At 38.1% G+C, this 15,630-nt stretch overlaps 1 protein-coding gene across 2 annotated transcripts in view; it reads right to left on the reverse strand.

Annotated features, from left to right (window-relative positions):
• The window catches only part of IL17REL (interleukin 17 receptor E like), a 148,751-nt gene that overhangs the window by 19,268 nt on the left and 113,853 nt on the right, over positions 1-15,630 (reverse strand). For both annotated transcript variants that reach the window (XM_053716631.1, XM_053716630.1), the window contains 2 exons: positions 12,089-12,160; positions 7,761-7,815 (listed from right to left, as the gene is read on the reverse strand). In XM_053716631.1, coding sequence (XP_053572606.1) covers positions 7,761-7,815; positions 12,089-12,160 — 127 coding nt within the window. The remainder of the gene's footprint in view (positions 1-7,760; positions 7,816-12,088; positions 12,161-15,630) is intronic.

Below are 15,630 nucleotides of genomic sequence, written 5' to 3' on the forward strand. Positions count from 1 at the left end.
AGAGAGGGGGGAGAGAGAGCGCAAAAGAGGGGGGAGAGAGAGCGCAAAAGAGAGGGGGAGAGAGCGCAAAAGAGATGGGGGAAATAGAGAGCACAAAAGAGAGGGGGAGAGAGAGCACAAAAAAGAGAGGGGGAGAGAGAGAGCAAAAGAGAGGGGGGAGAGAGAGCGCAAAGGAGAGAGGGGAGAAAGAGCGCAAAAGAGAGGTGGGAGAAATTGCAAAAGAGTGGGGGGAGAGAGAGCACAAAAGAGAGGGGGAGAGAGAGCGCAAAAGAGGGGGGAGAGAGAGCGCAAAAGAGGGGGAGAGAGAGCGCGCAAAAGAGATCGGGAGAGAGGGGGGAGAGAGCGCAAAAGAGATGGGGAGAGAGAGAGCGCAAAAAAGAGATGGGGGAAAGAGAGAGCACAAAAGAGAGGGGGAGAGAGAGCGCACAAGAGAGGGAGAGAGAAAGCGCAGAAGAGAGGGAGAGAGAGAGAGTGCAAAAGAGAGGGGGAGAGAGAGAGCGCAAAGGAGAGGGGGAGAGAGAGAGCTCAAAAGAGAGGGGGGAGAGAGAGAGCTCAAAAGAGAGGGGGAGAGAGAGAGCAAAAGAGAGGGGGAGAGAGAGAGAGCAAAAGAGAGGGGGAAGGAGAGAGTGCAAAAGAGAGGGGGGAGAGAGAGCGCAAAAGAGGGGGGAGAGAGAGCAAAAGAGATGGGGAGAGAGGGGGAGAGAGAGCGCAAAAGAGATGGGGCAGAGAGAGAGCGCAAAAGAGATGGGGGAGAGAGAGCGCAAAAGAGATGGGGGAGAGAGAGAGCACAAAAGAGAGGGGGAGAGAGAGAGCGCAAAAGAGAGGGGGAGAGAGCGAAACCCAAAAGAGAGGGGGAGAGAGAGAGAGAGCGCAAAAGAGAGGGGGAGAGAGAGAGCGCAAAAGAGAGGGGGAGAGAGAGAGAGCAAAAGAGCGGGGGAGAGAGAGCTCAAAAGAGAGGGGGGAGAGAGAGAGAGCTCAAAAGAGAGAGGGAGAGGGAGAGCAAAAGAGAGGGGGGAGAGTGAGAGAGAGAGCAAAAGAGAGGGGCTGGTTCTCAGCTGTGCAAATGACGTCACACGCCATTTGCACAGCTGAGAACCAGCCCCTGATTGATACTCGATGCAGCACACAGCTCTTCTAACTACAGCAGCAAGCAGGCACCGCACCCAGATTTTATACCAAGCTTAAAAGGAGAAGGACTACAAGCGCACAAAAGTGATTTGTAAAGTATTCATGGACTTACGAGTCTGTAATGGAATGTACTGTCTGGAACATGCATTAAAGCAATACACTTAAGCTTTAAAACAAAATCACAGTGGATATGGAAAGCCCTATTAACATGTATTTCATGTAATCTATACTGCTTGCACTATATAAGTGATTGTCATTATTGCTGTGATTACACATCTACCATTAGAGATACATAGATCCCTATTTAGTACTAAGGTAGCTGGAACCTTTTTTCAATATTGGTGCTACCCTCTGGTCAGGGTGTTGTTTTCTCAATATAAGTGTGTAAATGTATAAGCATGTAATACTTTGTTACATTGTTACAGTTCAGCACATAAGTAACTGGCATAGATCCTAATATTTATCTCATGGTAACAAGACTTTCAAATTCGCTTGAGTTACCCTCTGAGACAGGTGTTGTCAGTTTCATTTGTGCACCATGGGGTCGATCCGATAAAAATCGCCGCCCGCAAAAGCCGGCGACGCCAATATTTACGCTGGTTTGGTATCACATATACGGCGTAACCTAGAAGTTACGCGTGTATATTTTTGCCGTCGCCCGTAGTTTTTTGGGCCATAGGCAGGTATACCAAACCAGCGCAGTTTGGTATCCAATATGCAGCGTAAGGACTTACGTGGCGAAAATGGAGAAAACTTACTCCATTTTCACCTCGCCACAAAAAGCAGCCGTAAGAAGCCTTACGCTGACTATTGGAGCCCCGTAACTCCCTAAACTGGCTGCTAAAATAAACCTAACACCTAACGCATGCGCAATGTCTATCTCCCTGTCAACCGTGATCTTCTAAAATAAACCTAACACCTAACGCATGCGCAATGTCTATCTATCTGTCAACCGCGATCCCCCCCCCAAAATCCCTAATAAAGTTATTAACCCCTAAACCGCCGCTCCCGGACCCCGCCGCCATCTACATAAACTAACCCCCTACTGTGAGCCCCTAAAACCGCCGCCATCTACCTTATCTATCCCCTAATTAGAACCCCTTACACCGCTGTCATCTACCTTATCTATCCCCTAATCTGACCCCTTAGAATGCAAGCTCAATCTGATTGGCTGATTGGATCAGCCAATCGGATTGAACTTGAATCTGATTGGCTGATTCAATCAGCCAATCAGATTTTTCTAACTTAATTCCGATTGGCTGATAGAATCCTATCAGCCAATCAGAATTCGGCGGACGCCATCTTGGATGACGTCATTTAAAGGTACCTCATTCGTCGTTCAGTCGTCGGCCGGGATGGATGCTCCGCGGCGGCGGAGCGAAGAAAGAAGATTGAAGATGCCGCCGGAAGAATGAAGACTTTGCTGCCGCTTGGAGGAAGACGTCGCCGGAGGAAGAATTCTTCTTTGCCGCTTGGAGGAAGACATCGCCGGAGGAAGAATTCTTCTTTGCCGCTTGGAGGAAGACATCGCCCGGATCGGATCAGGAGTTCGGCCCGGTGTGGTGAAGACAAGGTAGGGAGATCTTCAGGGGGGTAGTGTTAGGCTTTTTTAAGGGGGGTTTGGGTGGTTTTAGAATAGGGGTATGTGGGTGGTGGGTTGTAATGGGGGGGGGTATTGTATTTGTATGCAAAAGAGCTGAATTATTTGGGGCATGCCCCACAAAAGGCCCTTTTAAGGGCTGGTAAGGTAAAGAGCTTTGAACTTTTTTTAATTTAGAATAGGGCAGGGAATTTTTTTTATTTTGGGGGTTTATTATTTTCTTAGGGGGCTTAGAATAGGTGTAATTAGCTTAAAAATCTTGTAATCTTTTTTTATTTTTTGTAATTTAGTGTTTTTTTTTTTGTAATTTAGTTTAGTTAATTTAATTGTATTTTTAGATAGATGTTTGTAGTTTATTTAATTTATTGATAGTGTAGGTGTATTTGTAACTTAGGTTAGGATTTATTTTACAGGTAATTGGGTAATTATTTTAACTAGGTAGATATTAAATAGTTAATAACTATTTAATAGCTATTATACCTAGTTAAAATAATTAACAATTTACCTGTAAAATAAATATTAACCCTAACATAGCTACAATGTAATTATTAATTCTATTGTAGCTATCTTAGGGTTTATTTTATAGGTAAGTATTTAGATTTAAATAGGAATATTTTAGTTTATAAATGAATTAGATTAATTTAATATAAATTTAGTTAGGGGTGTTAGGGTTAGATAGAGTTAATATAGTTAATATAAATACTATAGTAACTATATTAACTATATTAACCCTAATATAATTAGGGTTAATATAGTTAATATATATAATGTAATACCTATATTAACTATAATATACTTAGGGTTAATATAGATAATATAGCTGGCGGCGGGGTAGGTAGATTAAATTAGGGGTTAATCATTTTAATAGAGATGGCGGCGGTGTTAGGGGCTTACATTAGGGGTTAATAATTTTAAGATAGATGGCGGCGGTGTTAGGGGCTCACTTTAGGGGGTTATAGATATAATATAGCTGGCGGCGGGGTACGGGAGCGACGGTTTAGGGGTTAATAACTTTATTAGGTTGCGGCGGGGTACGGGAGCGGCGGTTTAGGGGTTAATAGCTTTTTTATTGTTAGGATAGTGAGGGGGGATAGCGGATAGAGGGTTAGACGTGTCGGGCTATGTTAGGGAGGCGTGTTAGACGTGTCGGGCTATGTTTAGGAGGCGTGTTAGACAGTGCGGGTGATTTAGACTTTAGTCAGGTTTTATAGGCGCCGGCAGTTTCTAACGTGGGGCAAGTCACTGGCGACTCCAAAAATCTGTACTTACGCAGATTTGTGGACATCGCTGGTTTGTGAGACTTGCGCCACTTTAGCAAGTGACGGCGCCGCATATTGGATGGCTCGAGTTGCGAGCTGAAACTGCGGGCGACGTGGGTTCCCTCGCTTGCGCCGCAAACTGCGATCTATATCGGATCGCGCCCCATATGAGTGATTACGCATGGATCCCCATTATTATCCATGGTAGCAGATTCCTGTTGGTACACAGGGCTACCCACTGGTAGGGGTGTTGCCTAATAACTCAAAAGCCTATATCTAGGTATTCACCTGCATCATATCAACCTGAGTGAGCTGGCCAGCTTTATCTATGCATTTAATGTACACAATGTATTCTTAAATGTATGTGATTGATTTTTTTGATTTTTCTTTCTTTGTTTGCACTAATAAATTTATTTTATTTATATCAATCTTGTGTGGTTTTGGTTTAGGGGACCCAGAAGTTGTTTGGTTGCATGGAGGCCTGGAACACCTATTTCTAAATTAATACTTACGTATGTGTGCATTGAATATAATATTTAAATGGAGTGCTGAAATCCCTGTCTTTTTTGGAGAGAACACTACTGTGACCTCTTCAAACTTTTCTTCCTTGAGATTTGTAAAAATATTTGTTTACAGGGCCTGCACCCGAACTAATATTTAGTTAAGTGGATTTTTGATACCTTCTCCTTAACAGACTCAGTATATTATAATTATATATATACAGTATATATATATATATATATATATATATATATATATATATATATATATATATATATACATATAACCCACATTTTTTCTTTATGATTAAGAAAGAGCATATAACTTGTCATTGTACTTCTATTATCTAATTTACTTTATTCTCTTGCTATCCTTTGTTGAAAAACATATCTAAATAGGCTCAGAAGCTGCTCATTGGTGGCTGCACATAGATGTCTCATGTTATTGGCTCACCCATGGGCATTGCTATTTCTACAACAAAGGATATCTAAGGAATTAAGCAAATTAGATAATAGAAGTACATTGGAATGTTGTTTAAAATTGTATTCTCTATCTGAATCATAACAATTCAAAATTTAAAATGAATTTTGATACATTCGTTCGTTCGAAACGAATTTTCGAATGTTTACATAACATTCTAAGATTCTATTTTCGAATTTTCATTTCCAATTTTTCAATTACATTCGAAAATATTTGTGACATTCGAATTCGAAATAGTATTTCTAGTCTACAACTGTTTATAAATGTAATATTCTAATTTGAATGTGGCATAATTCAAATGTAATATTCGAATTCGAAAGTGATATTCGAAAACTGAAAAAAACATTCGATAATAGAATTTTTAAGAATATTCATTCTTATCAACATTTGATTATGTAAATAGGATTTCTACAATAACATTAGTTCTAACATTCGAATTCGAATATGAACACATTCACCCAATCCCTAGTTACATGTCCCTTAATGATATTTTTCAGGAACTTGTATTGCTTGGATTGGGTGATTTTATTTATTTATTTTTTAATCTGGCATTTTTTTGTGTCTGCAAATATTTAAATAAAATAGTTCAGTATTTGGAGTTTTGAACTGTGGAAAAAAGGTAATTTGAAATGTTAAGATTAATAATTAGCCAAACAGCAATAATGGCTGTGACAATCTTTATCATTTTTGACAAGGAAATATGTTGTGTTGTATTGTCTTGTAGGTACGCTACAGTAATCATCTTTCTTTTGTTAAAAAATGAGCATTGTACACTATATTTTTCTTTGCATAAATGTTTTGTAAATGATCCATTTATATAGCCCATTTGGGAGTGTTTTTGTAGCAATGTATAGTTTTGCTTATTTTTTCATTGTGCTGATTTTCAGACTCGTAACCAAGCCCCAAATTATCAGACGTAGACCCATGTCTACAGATTCCAGTTTGTGAAATCTGTCTTTTCATATGCAGGAAAGGGTGGAGGGGAGAGTGTCTGCTCTTTCTGCTTTCCCAGCCCCTTTCAGTGGGTGTCCAAGCCTAACCTCATCAACAGTACTAAACTGTATGTATATATACAGTATATAAACCTCACTTAAAGTGTTTCATTATAGTGATCATGCTAAGTAAATATATAGATGGTCAGTTGCCATATAATTATATTTCTCTGTTAAAAACTGATGTTAGTCCATCTATGATGCAAAATAAAAATATAACTTTGAGTTACTAACTATGAATGAAGGTCTAAGGCATAGAAAGGTGTTCTTGATATGATACCCTGAAACCAAGAAAAGGTTTGTGAGAAGAGACAAAACTTACTCCAAACATAATCTAGAAGCCAAGGTTTGTGGAAGATGCACAGTTCAATCTTCTAATATGTGATTAGTTATTGTCATAAAAAAATAGCAAAACAATGAAATGTTCTTCTGCAAGTGTATTTTCATCTATCCAATAAGATACAACATTAAAAAGACCCCATTTAGAGCTGCTATGGTTAGAGTTCCAGGTTCTAAGAAAAGGACCCTATCTTGAGTGCATATATACCCTATATGGCCAAAAGTATTTAGACTACCCTACGAATTATTGAGTTCAGATTTTTCAGCCACACCCACTGCTAACAGGTGCATACAGCACATAGCCGTTAAATTTTTATAGACAAACAATGGTCATACTGAAGAGCTTGGTGTCTTTAAACATGCATTGTCATAGGATGCCACTTGTGCCACAAGTCAGTTTGTGAAATATCTGCCCTACTAGATCTGCCCTGGTCAACTGTAAGTGCTATTATTGTGAAGTGGAAGCATCTAGTAAGAGCAGCAGCCCAGCCACTAAGCGGTAAACCACGCAAACCAAATCCACACAGTGGGGCTGCGATTGCTGAAACACATAGCACATAAAAATCATCTATCATCAAAACTGCCTCTGGAAGCAACATCAGCACAAGAAATGTGCATTATGAAATGGATTTCCATTGTCAAGCAGCTGTGCACAAGTACATCAGCATGCACAATGTTAAGCGCACTGCCACTGAACTCTGGAGCAATGTGTTCTCTAGAGTAATGAATCACGCTTGACTATCTGGTATTCTGATGGAAGAATCTGGCTGTGGTAGATGGAAAGAGAACGCTACCTACCTGAATCCATAGTGACATCTGTAAAGTTTGGTGTAGGAGGGATAATGAGCAAAGGCTATTTTTAAGGGTTTAGGCTAGGACCCATTGTTGCAAAGAAGGGTTATCTTAATGCTGCAGGATTCTGGTGTTAAGGAAATTGAGTGGCCTTATGTTTATTGAATATCTTTGGGATGAATTTGAACACTGATTGTGAGTCAGAACTTCTCGATTAATGCCAGTGCCTGACCTCATAGACGCTTTTTTGGCTGAACTGCATAAATTCCCATAAACATACTCCAAAATCTTGTGTTATAGCCAAATATTGATGTCAATGGTATTAAGTTGTTTCTTCATAGGCTGACCATATTGCCGCTTTAAAAAGGGACACATACGAAAAATACATATGTCAGGGCTGTTTTCAGGGCTGTTTAAAGAAATGGTTTTGTATAAGAACCCTAACATATGTATTTTTCATATGTGTTCCTTCTTAAAGCGGCAATATGGTCAGCCTATTTCTTCATGAATTACATCTAGCTCTCAGTTTTAGTAAAACTACCAATAAATGCTAGATGAAATCAATATCTGCATACAAAAACACATAAAAGACTGTAACAATAATCAGCAAACTAAATAACACCCTACAACAAATTAAATATCACTTTTTTAGAATGCTATAGCACTTGCCATTTTTAAAGGGACATAGACGTATCCTCCTTGAATCTGGAAATGCTGACCAACCCTGCAAATGGAAAATTCAAATATTTACATTATTGTATAACACAGATAATCATTGATAAGTTAATAACTCTATTAACAAGCTAAAACACATCCGGGATATCTTAACTTAAACAAGTTTAAATAGAATTACAGTATATATGCTATTACTTCCAATAACATCACATGTTTGTATTTGGAGAATTTGTGTTCTTTTTGTCTTATCATAAGAGGTTGGAAGAAGTAAACATGAACTCAAATAAGTTGCTAAATGAAGGTGTGAGTAACTTATTTATCACAAGGCAATAATACATTATACAGCAGTACTTCTAGCCTCCTTACATGTGAAAAACATCCATTTTTAACCCCTTCATTACTTTATGAGAAAAACTTGCCCAACATACAGGCGAATTTCTAGCATTTTTGCTGTCATCACTCCATTCAAACAGAAATAGAGCTTTGTTTTGTTTTTTATTTACCTGTCAAAACTATATATATATATATGTTTTAAGTAGATAACCCAAGGTATTGATCTAGGCTTATTTTGGTATATTTCATGGCACCATTTCCCTGCCAAACTTTGAGTTTCTCACTGAAATTATTTACATACGGCTTGTGCAATCATGGCACAAATATTTGTAAAAGCTTCTCTGGGATCCCCTTTGTTCAGAAATAGCAGACATAAATTGCTTTGCCCTTGCTTTTTGGTAATTAAAAGGACGCTAATTGCCGCTGCGCACCACACATCTATTATTCCTGGCAGTGAAGGGCTTAATTAGGTAGCTTGTAAGGTTAATTTTAGCTTTAGTGTATAGATTACCCTCCCACCTGACACTTCCCAACTCCTGATCCCTACCTGATCCCTCCCAAACAGCTCTCTTCCCTCCCTCACCCTCCACTGGTGACCCCCATCTTAGGTACTGGCAGACAGTCTGCCAATATGAAAATTTAATGCATTTTTTTAAATTGTATTATATTTTCTGCTGTATAGGATCCCCCTTTACCCTCCAACCTCACTGATCCCTCCCAAACAGATTTCTAATCATCCCCCCCTCTAACTATTGTCCACCATCTTATTTACTGGCAGTGCAGTGTAGTGGATCCCCCACCTCCTGCAATCCTTAGTCAGGGATCCCCAACCCCCTTTTTCTGTAGTGTAGCTGCTACCCCATCCCTCGCTGTCCCTTTATTTTTTTCTGTAGCATAGGGTCCTTAACAGGGAGACTGCTGGAGCTTCCTGAAGCTCAGATGTATACAGTATCCCACAAAAGTGAGTACACCCCTCACATTTTTGTAAATATTTTTAATATATCTTTTCATGTGACAATACTGAAATTACACTTTGCTACAATGTTAAGTAGTAAATGTACAGCTTGTATAACAGTGTAAATTTGCTGTCCCTTCAAATAATTCAAAACACAGCCATTAATGTCTATACCGTTGTCAACAAAAGTGAGTACACCCCTAAGTGGAAATGTCCAAATTGGGCCCAATTAGCCATTTTCCCTCCCCGGTGTCATGTGACTCGTTAGTGTTACAAGGTCTCAGGTGTGAATGGGGAGCAGGTGTGTTAAATTTGGTATTATCGCTCTTACACTCTCTCATACTGGTCACTGGAAGTTCAACATGGCACCTCATGGCAAAGAACTCTCTGAGGATCTGAAAAAAAGAATTGTTGCTCTACATAAAGATGGCCTAGGATATAAGAAGGTTACCAAGACCCTGAAACTGAGTTGCAGCACGAAGGACAAGACCATACAGCGGTTTCATAGGACAGGTTCCACTCAAAACAGGCCTCGTCATAATCGACCAAAGAAGTTGAGTGCACATGCTCAGCGTTACATCCAGAGGTTGTCTTTGGGAGATAGACGTATAAGTGCTGCCAGCATTGATGCAGAGGTTGAGGGGGTGGGGGGGCAGCCTGTCAGTGCTCAAACCATACGCCGCACACTGCATCAAATTGGTCTGCATGGCTGTCGTCCCAGAAGGAAGCATCTTCTAAAGATGATGCACAAGAAAGCCTGCAAACAGTTTGCTGAAGACAAGCAGACTAAGGACATTGATTACAGGAATCATGTCCTGTGGTCCAATGAGACCAAGATAAACTTATTTGGTTCATCCGGGATATCTTAACTTAAACAAGTTTAAATAGAATTACAGTATATATGCTATTACTTCCAATAACATCACATGTTTGTATTTGCAGAATTTGTGTTCTTTTTTCTTATCATAAGAGGTTGGAAGAAGTAAACATGAACTCAAATAAGTTGCTAAATGAAGGTGTGAGTAACTTATTTATCACAAGGTAATAATACATTATACAGCAGTACTTCTAGCCTCCTTACATGGGAAAAACTTCCATTTTTAAGCCCTTCATTACTTTCTGAGAAGAACGTGCCCAAAATACAGGAGAATTTCTATCATTTTTGCTATCATTTTGGCAATCATCACTCCATTTAAACAGAAACAGAGCCTTTTTTTTATTTACCTGTCAAAACTATATATGTTTTAAGTAGACAACCCAAGGTATTGATCTAGGCCTATTTTGGTATATTTCATGCCACCATTTCCCTGCCAAATGGGATCAAATAAAAACATTGTTAACTTTTTTACAAACTTTGAGTTTCTCACTGAAATTATTTACATACGGCTTGTGCAATGATGGCACAAATGTTTGTAAAAGCTTCTCTGGGATCCCCTTTGTTCAGAAATAGCAGACATATATGACTTTGGCCTTGCTTTTTGGTAATTAGAAGGCTGCTAATTGCAGCTGTGCACCACACTTCTAATATTCCTGGCAGTGAAGGTGTTAATTAGGTAGCTTGTACGGTTAATTTTAGCTTTAGTGTATAGATTACCCTCCCACCCTCTGATCCCTACCTGGTCCCTCCCAAACAGCTGTTTTCCCTCCTTCACCCCCCACTGGTGACCCCCATCTTAGGTACTGGCAGACAGTCTGCCAGTATGAAAATTTAAGGCATTTTTTAAATTGTATTATATTTTCTGCTGTATAGGATCCCCCTTTACTGTCCAACCTCCCTGATCCCTCCCAAACAGATTTCTAACCCTCCCCCCTCTAACTATTTTCCACCATCTTATTTACTGACAGTGCAGTGTAGTGGATCCCCCACCTCCCGCAATCCTCAGTTAGGGATCCCCCAACCTTAGGGTGACCATATTGCTGCTTTAAAAAGGGACACATATTTCAGGATTCTTATACAAACCATTTCTTTAAACAACCCTGAAAACAGCCCTGACAAATGTATTTTTCATATATGTCCCTTTTTTAAAGCAGCAATATGGTCACCCTACCCAACCCCCTTTTTCTGTAGTGTAGCTGCCTCATCCCTCCCTGTCCCTTTGTTTTTTTTCTGTAGCATAGGGTCCTCTCAATCCCTGCCCTTCCTCCCCCCTACCCTGCTGGGTCGCCCACCTGCCTGCCAGATTCCATCCCATGCCTTTCGCCGGCACCAGCAAATAATATTTACAGATGGTGACACACACAGTGTCACCATCTGTAATGATTCGGCATCCTCCTTCATATGGAACTGGAGCAACATTGTGCTCCGGTTCCATATGCGGGCAGATGCATGAAGCTCAGGAACCCCAGCTCTCGGCTGTAACTTAACAGCAAGGCTGCTGGAGCTTCCTGAAGCTCAGATGTAAATAGGTTGTTCATTAGAGGGAACCCGCTCATTAGAGAGAACATTGACACTGCCTTGTCCCGGAATGAATGTGCCCGGGACAGACCTGCAAAATGCAGGACTGTTCCAAGCAATCCGGGATACATGACCACCCTACTTGTCACGTGATAAAGGTGATGCAGCTTAATACTGCTTCTTTACATGAAAAATAGTTATCAAAGAATTAAAAAACATACAATATGTTGAAAAGTAGCCTCAATAAAATGAGATAGCTTAATGTACAGATATTTTAGTTAATCTTTTAACACCCTTTTATAGACTGCCAAATAATCTAGGTATCTATTTATGAATTATAGAGGTAAACAAGGATTTAACTCATGCACTTATTTCTTAATACAAAAAAAAAAAGCTCTGCAAGCTAAAAACAGGAAGTGGTTAATCTTACATTGTATATCTAGGTTCTTGGTGAAATATGTGTAACCTACATATTGAGGTTTGAGTGAAAATCAGACAGGAAGAAAATTATACAAAAATACGAGTAACCTACTTATTGTGTTTTTGATGAAAATCAGACAGGGCAGAAATAATTATTTTTCTTCTTTTTTTAACTTAAAAATGGTAATTAGGAGTCATATATACACATATAAAAATTACCTCAATGCATAAACATGGTACAATCTCTGAATATGGTAGACTGGCAGATTTTGCGACATCTTCCTTTTTTATCTATAAAAATATACAAAAAATAGATTGTAAAAAAAGATAGCAAGCAATAAAAAAATGTGCAAAATATGAATAAACAAATTGAATTATTTTGTCTCCGGCATATTCCTCGAGACCAACTGGCTTATCAAATTTTAATCCTCTCACATTTAGATGTACACTAATCATAAAGTGATACTCTTTATTTGAACAGATATGTTTTTCCTTTATAAAGGTTTGTTTTGTGTATATTTGTTTATAGTCATATAATATACCCTGATAATATACATACATTATTTACAAAATGCGTTTTCATAAGATTAAACAGTGCCAATATGTGTTTTGTATTGTTTGTAACAAGAGACAGGAAAGTAAAAAATGAAAGAGACAGTCAAGTCAAAATAAATCTTTCATGATTCAGATAGGGCATGCGATTTTAAACAACTTTCCAATTTACATTTATAATCAAATTTGCTTTGTTCTCTTGGTATTCTTTGTTGAAAGCTAAACCTAGGTAGGCTCATAAACTGATTTCTTAGCTGTTGAAGGCCGTCTCTTATCTCAGTGCATTTTGAAAGATTTTAACAGTTAGACAGTGCTAGTTTATGTGTGCCGTAGAGAAAACATTTTTTTCACTTCCGTGGAGTTATTTATGAGTCAGCACTGAATGGCTAAAGTGCAAGTCTGTCAAAAGAACTGAAATAAGGTGGCAATCTGCAGAGGCTTAGATACAATGTAATCACTGAGGTAAACATTATAATAACAATTTTACAATAGACTGTTCATTTAAGCTTTTGTGGCTCAGATACAGCATACAATTTTAATAGTCTTTTCAATTTACTCCAAATTGTAATTTAATTATCAAATTTACTTTCTTCTCCTGCTCTTGGTATCATTTGTTAAAAGCACACCTGGGTAAGTTTAGGAACAACAATGCACTACTGAGACCTAGCTGGTGATTGGTGACTACTTATATATGTTTACTGTTATTGTTTCACCAGATTTGTTCATCTAGGTCCTTGTAGTGCATTGCTGATATGGAGGTGACTAACTATATTGCAGAGGCTAAACACATAGTTATATGCAAGCAATAATAAAATTCTAAAAACTAGAGAGGATTTTTGCAGGTTTATGCCACTTTAATGTGTTTTAATCTTTCTGTATTTTATTTTATTGTATTTATTATTTATTTACCAGAGCCTGCATTTTTATTGACAAATAAAGCACCTGCCTAAGGGCTAGTATGTATAAACAAATATAGCGGTGCAGGGATAACATTTCTGTAACTTTATTTAAAGCATGAAAAAATGCTAAATAAAGACTGGTCTATGGAACCTTCTCTAAGAGGTGCAGTTTTTTTGTGGGATTTTTTGCTGGTTATATTAAAAAGTATTATATTAAATTAATTGTGTGTTCTGTTTTCTGGGCTATCCATTACAGCTAATCAGAAACGACACTGGCATGCTATGCTAATGGATAGTAGTTAAATATTTGAGAGCTACCTTTATAATGTTTTTATGGGGATATCACCCTGTACAAGTTGATTAAAAAGCTAGATAACATTTAAAGGGACAGTCTACACCAGAATTGTTATTGTTTTAAAAGATAGATAATCCCTTTATCACCCATTCCCCAGTTTTGCATAACCAACACAGTTATATTAATACACTTTTTACCTCTGTGATTATCTTGTATCTAAGACTCTGCAAACTGCCCCCTTATTTCAGTTCTTTTGACAGACTTGCATTTTAGCCAATCAGTGCTGGCTCCTAGGAGCTCCACATGCGTGAGCACAGTGTTATCTATATGACACACATGAACTAACACCCTCTAGTGGTGAAAAACTGTCCAAATGCCCTGAGAGAAGAGGCGGCCTTCAAGGGCTTAGGAATTAGCATATGAACCTCCTAGGTTTAGCTTTTAACTAAGAATACCAAGAGAACAAAGCAAAATTGGTGATAAAAGTAAAATTGTATGCCCTATATGAATCATGAAAATGTATTTTGGACTAGACTGTCCCTTTAATTATTTAGTGCCTAGGGAAATCAACATTGCAAATCTATCCCGGGATTTAAAGGGACAGTAAACATCTTGTAATAACAAGACATTTCTGTTGTGTTGATATAGTATAACATATCAGCCATGTCTAGGTACGTTTAAAACAAATTAACATCCTTTTTACTGCAATTGTTTTTCAATGGCCAAACTCCACCCTCTATTTGCCTTATTTGGAGGAGCCAATCTGGGCTTCAGTCTACAGACAACAAGTCTAGCCATGGCCATAATTTTAGTATTAAATGTGTGGTTTTACAGTTATCAGTTAAAGTCAATTAGGGAAAGATAAAAGCAATTTCTGAGAATAAGACAATCCTTAATTTTCAGAGCTAAATCCATTGAAAAGGGGGCAAAATAAATAATGAAATTATATTGCAAAGTTGTTTCATTGCACATAACTAAACATTTGATATACAAATCTCAAGGTGTTCACTGTCCCTTTAATTTGTACTCATGTAAGATTCAGCAGTTTCTTAGCTGTGCAGAATCAAATTCTTTGTTGTGAGTAAAGGGATGGAATTACCCTCCTCACTGCAAACTAACAGCTTTTTTACTGAGAATTGCTTATGTTTGGTATCTCCCCTGCTTATAGTGCAGTTATACTGTTTTTTTTTTTATTTATGCAACCTAGAGTGCAAAAAACATCTGGAGTGGTTGGTAAGATAAGTCATTTAAAGGGATAGAGACATAAACATTTTATTTTTTTATTCAGACAGAGCATACAAATAAAATAAAAAAGTTTCCAATTTACTTCTATTATCAAATTTGCTTTGTTCTTCTAGCATTCTGTGTTGATGAGATACCTAGGTAGGCGTCTAGCGCACTACATGACTCTTGCAAATGGTCAACATCCTTACAAAACATCTGCCATATAATGCTCCAGACACGTGCACACTCCTGAGCTTGCTTTTCAACAAAAGATACCAAGAGTATGAAGAATATTTGATAATAAAAGAAAATTAGAAAGTTGTTTAAAATTGCATGCTCTGTCTGAACCATGATAGGAAAAATTGGGTTGCATGCCCCTTTAATAATTTCATACCACAGAAATATCTTAGAAAATGAATACTATCTTATGCATATTTCAATGACCACACATTAATTGTAAAGTGTTTCCATGTTCTGTAAGTGTCCATTAACAATTCAAGATACAGAGGATCTTATATACCTAGCACAGAAAATACAAGCAGACCAGCCTGAGAAATTCAGTTGCTTTTTTGGAACCTCTGAAAGTGTGTTTTAACAGCACAAAGATATTGGAAGCTATTGTTGCCCCAAATTACATATAAAAATAAAGTTTATTTGCAATGCAACAAAGTACTCAAAAGAAAATGAATTACTAAAGTAAAAAAGAAGCAGGAGCATTTATGAGACATTTTCATACACTCTAAGGCACCATTTACTAGCCTGCAGTTAGACAAAGTTTTCAGCAAGGGAAC

Source organism: Bombina bombina, chromosome 6 (genome assembly GCF_027579735.1).
Source record: "Bombina bombina isolate aBomBom1 chromosome 6, aBomBom1.pri, whole genome shotgun sequence".
Lineage (NCBI taxonomy): Eukaryota > Metazoa > Chordata > Amphibia > Anura > Bombinatoridae > Bombina > Bombina bombina.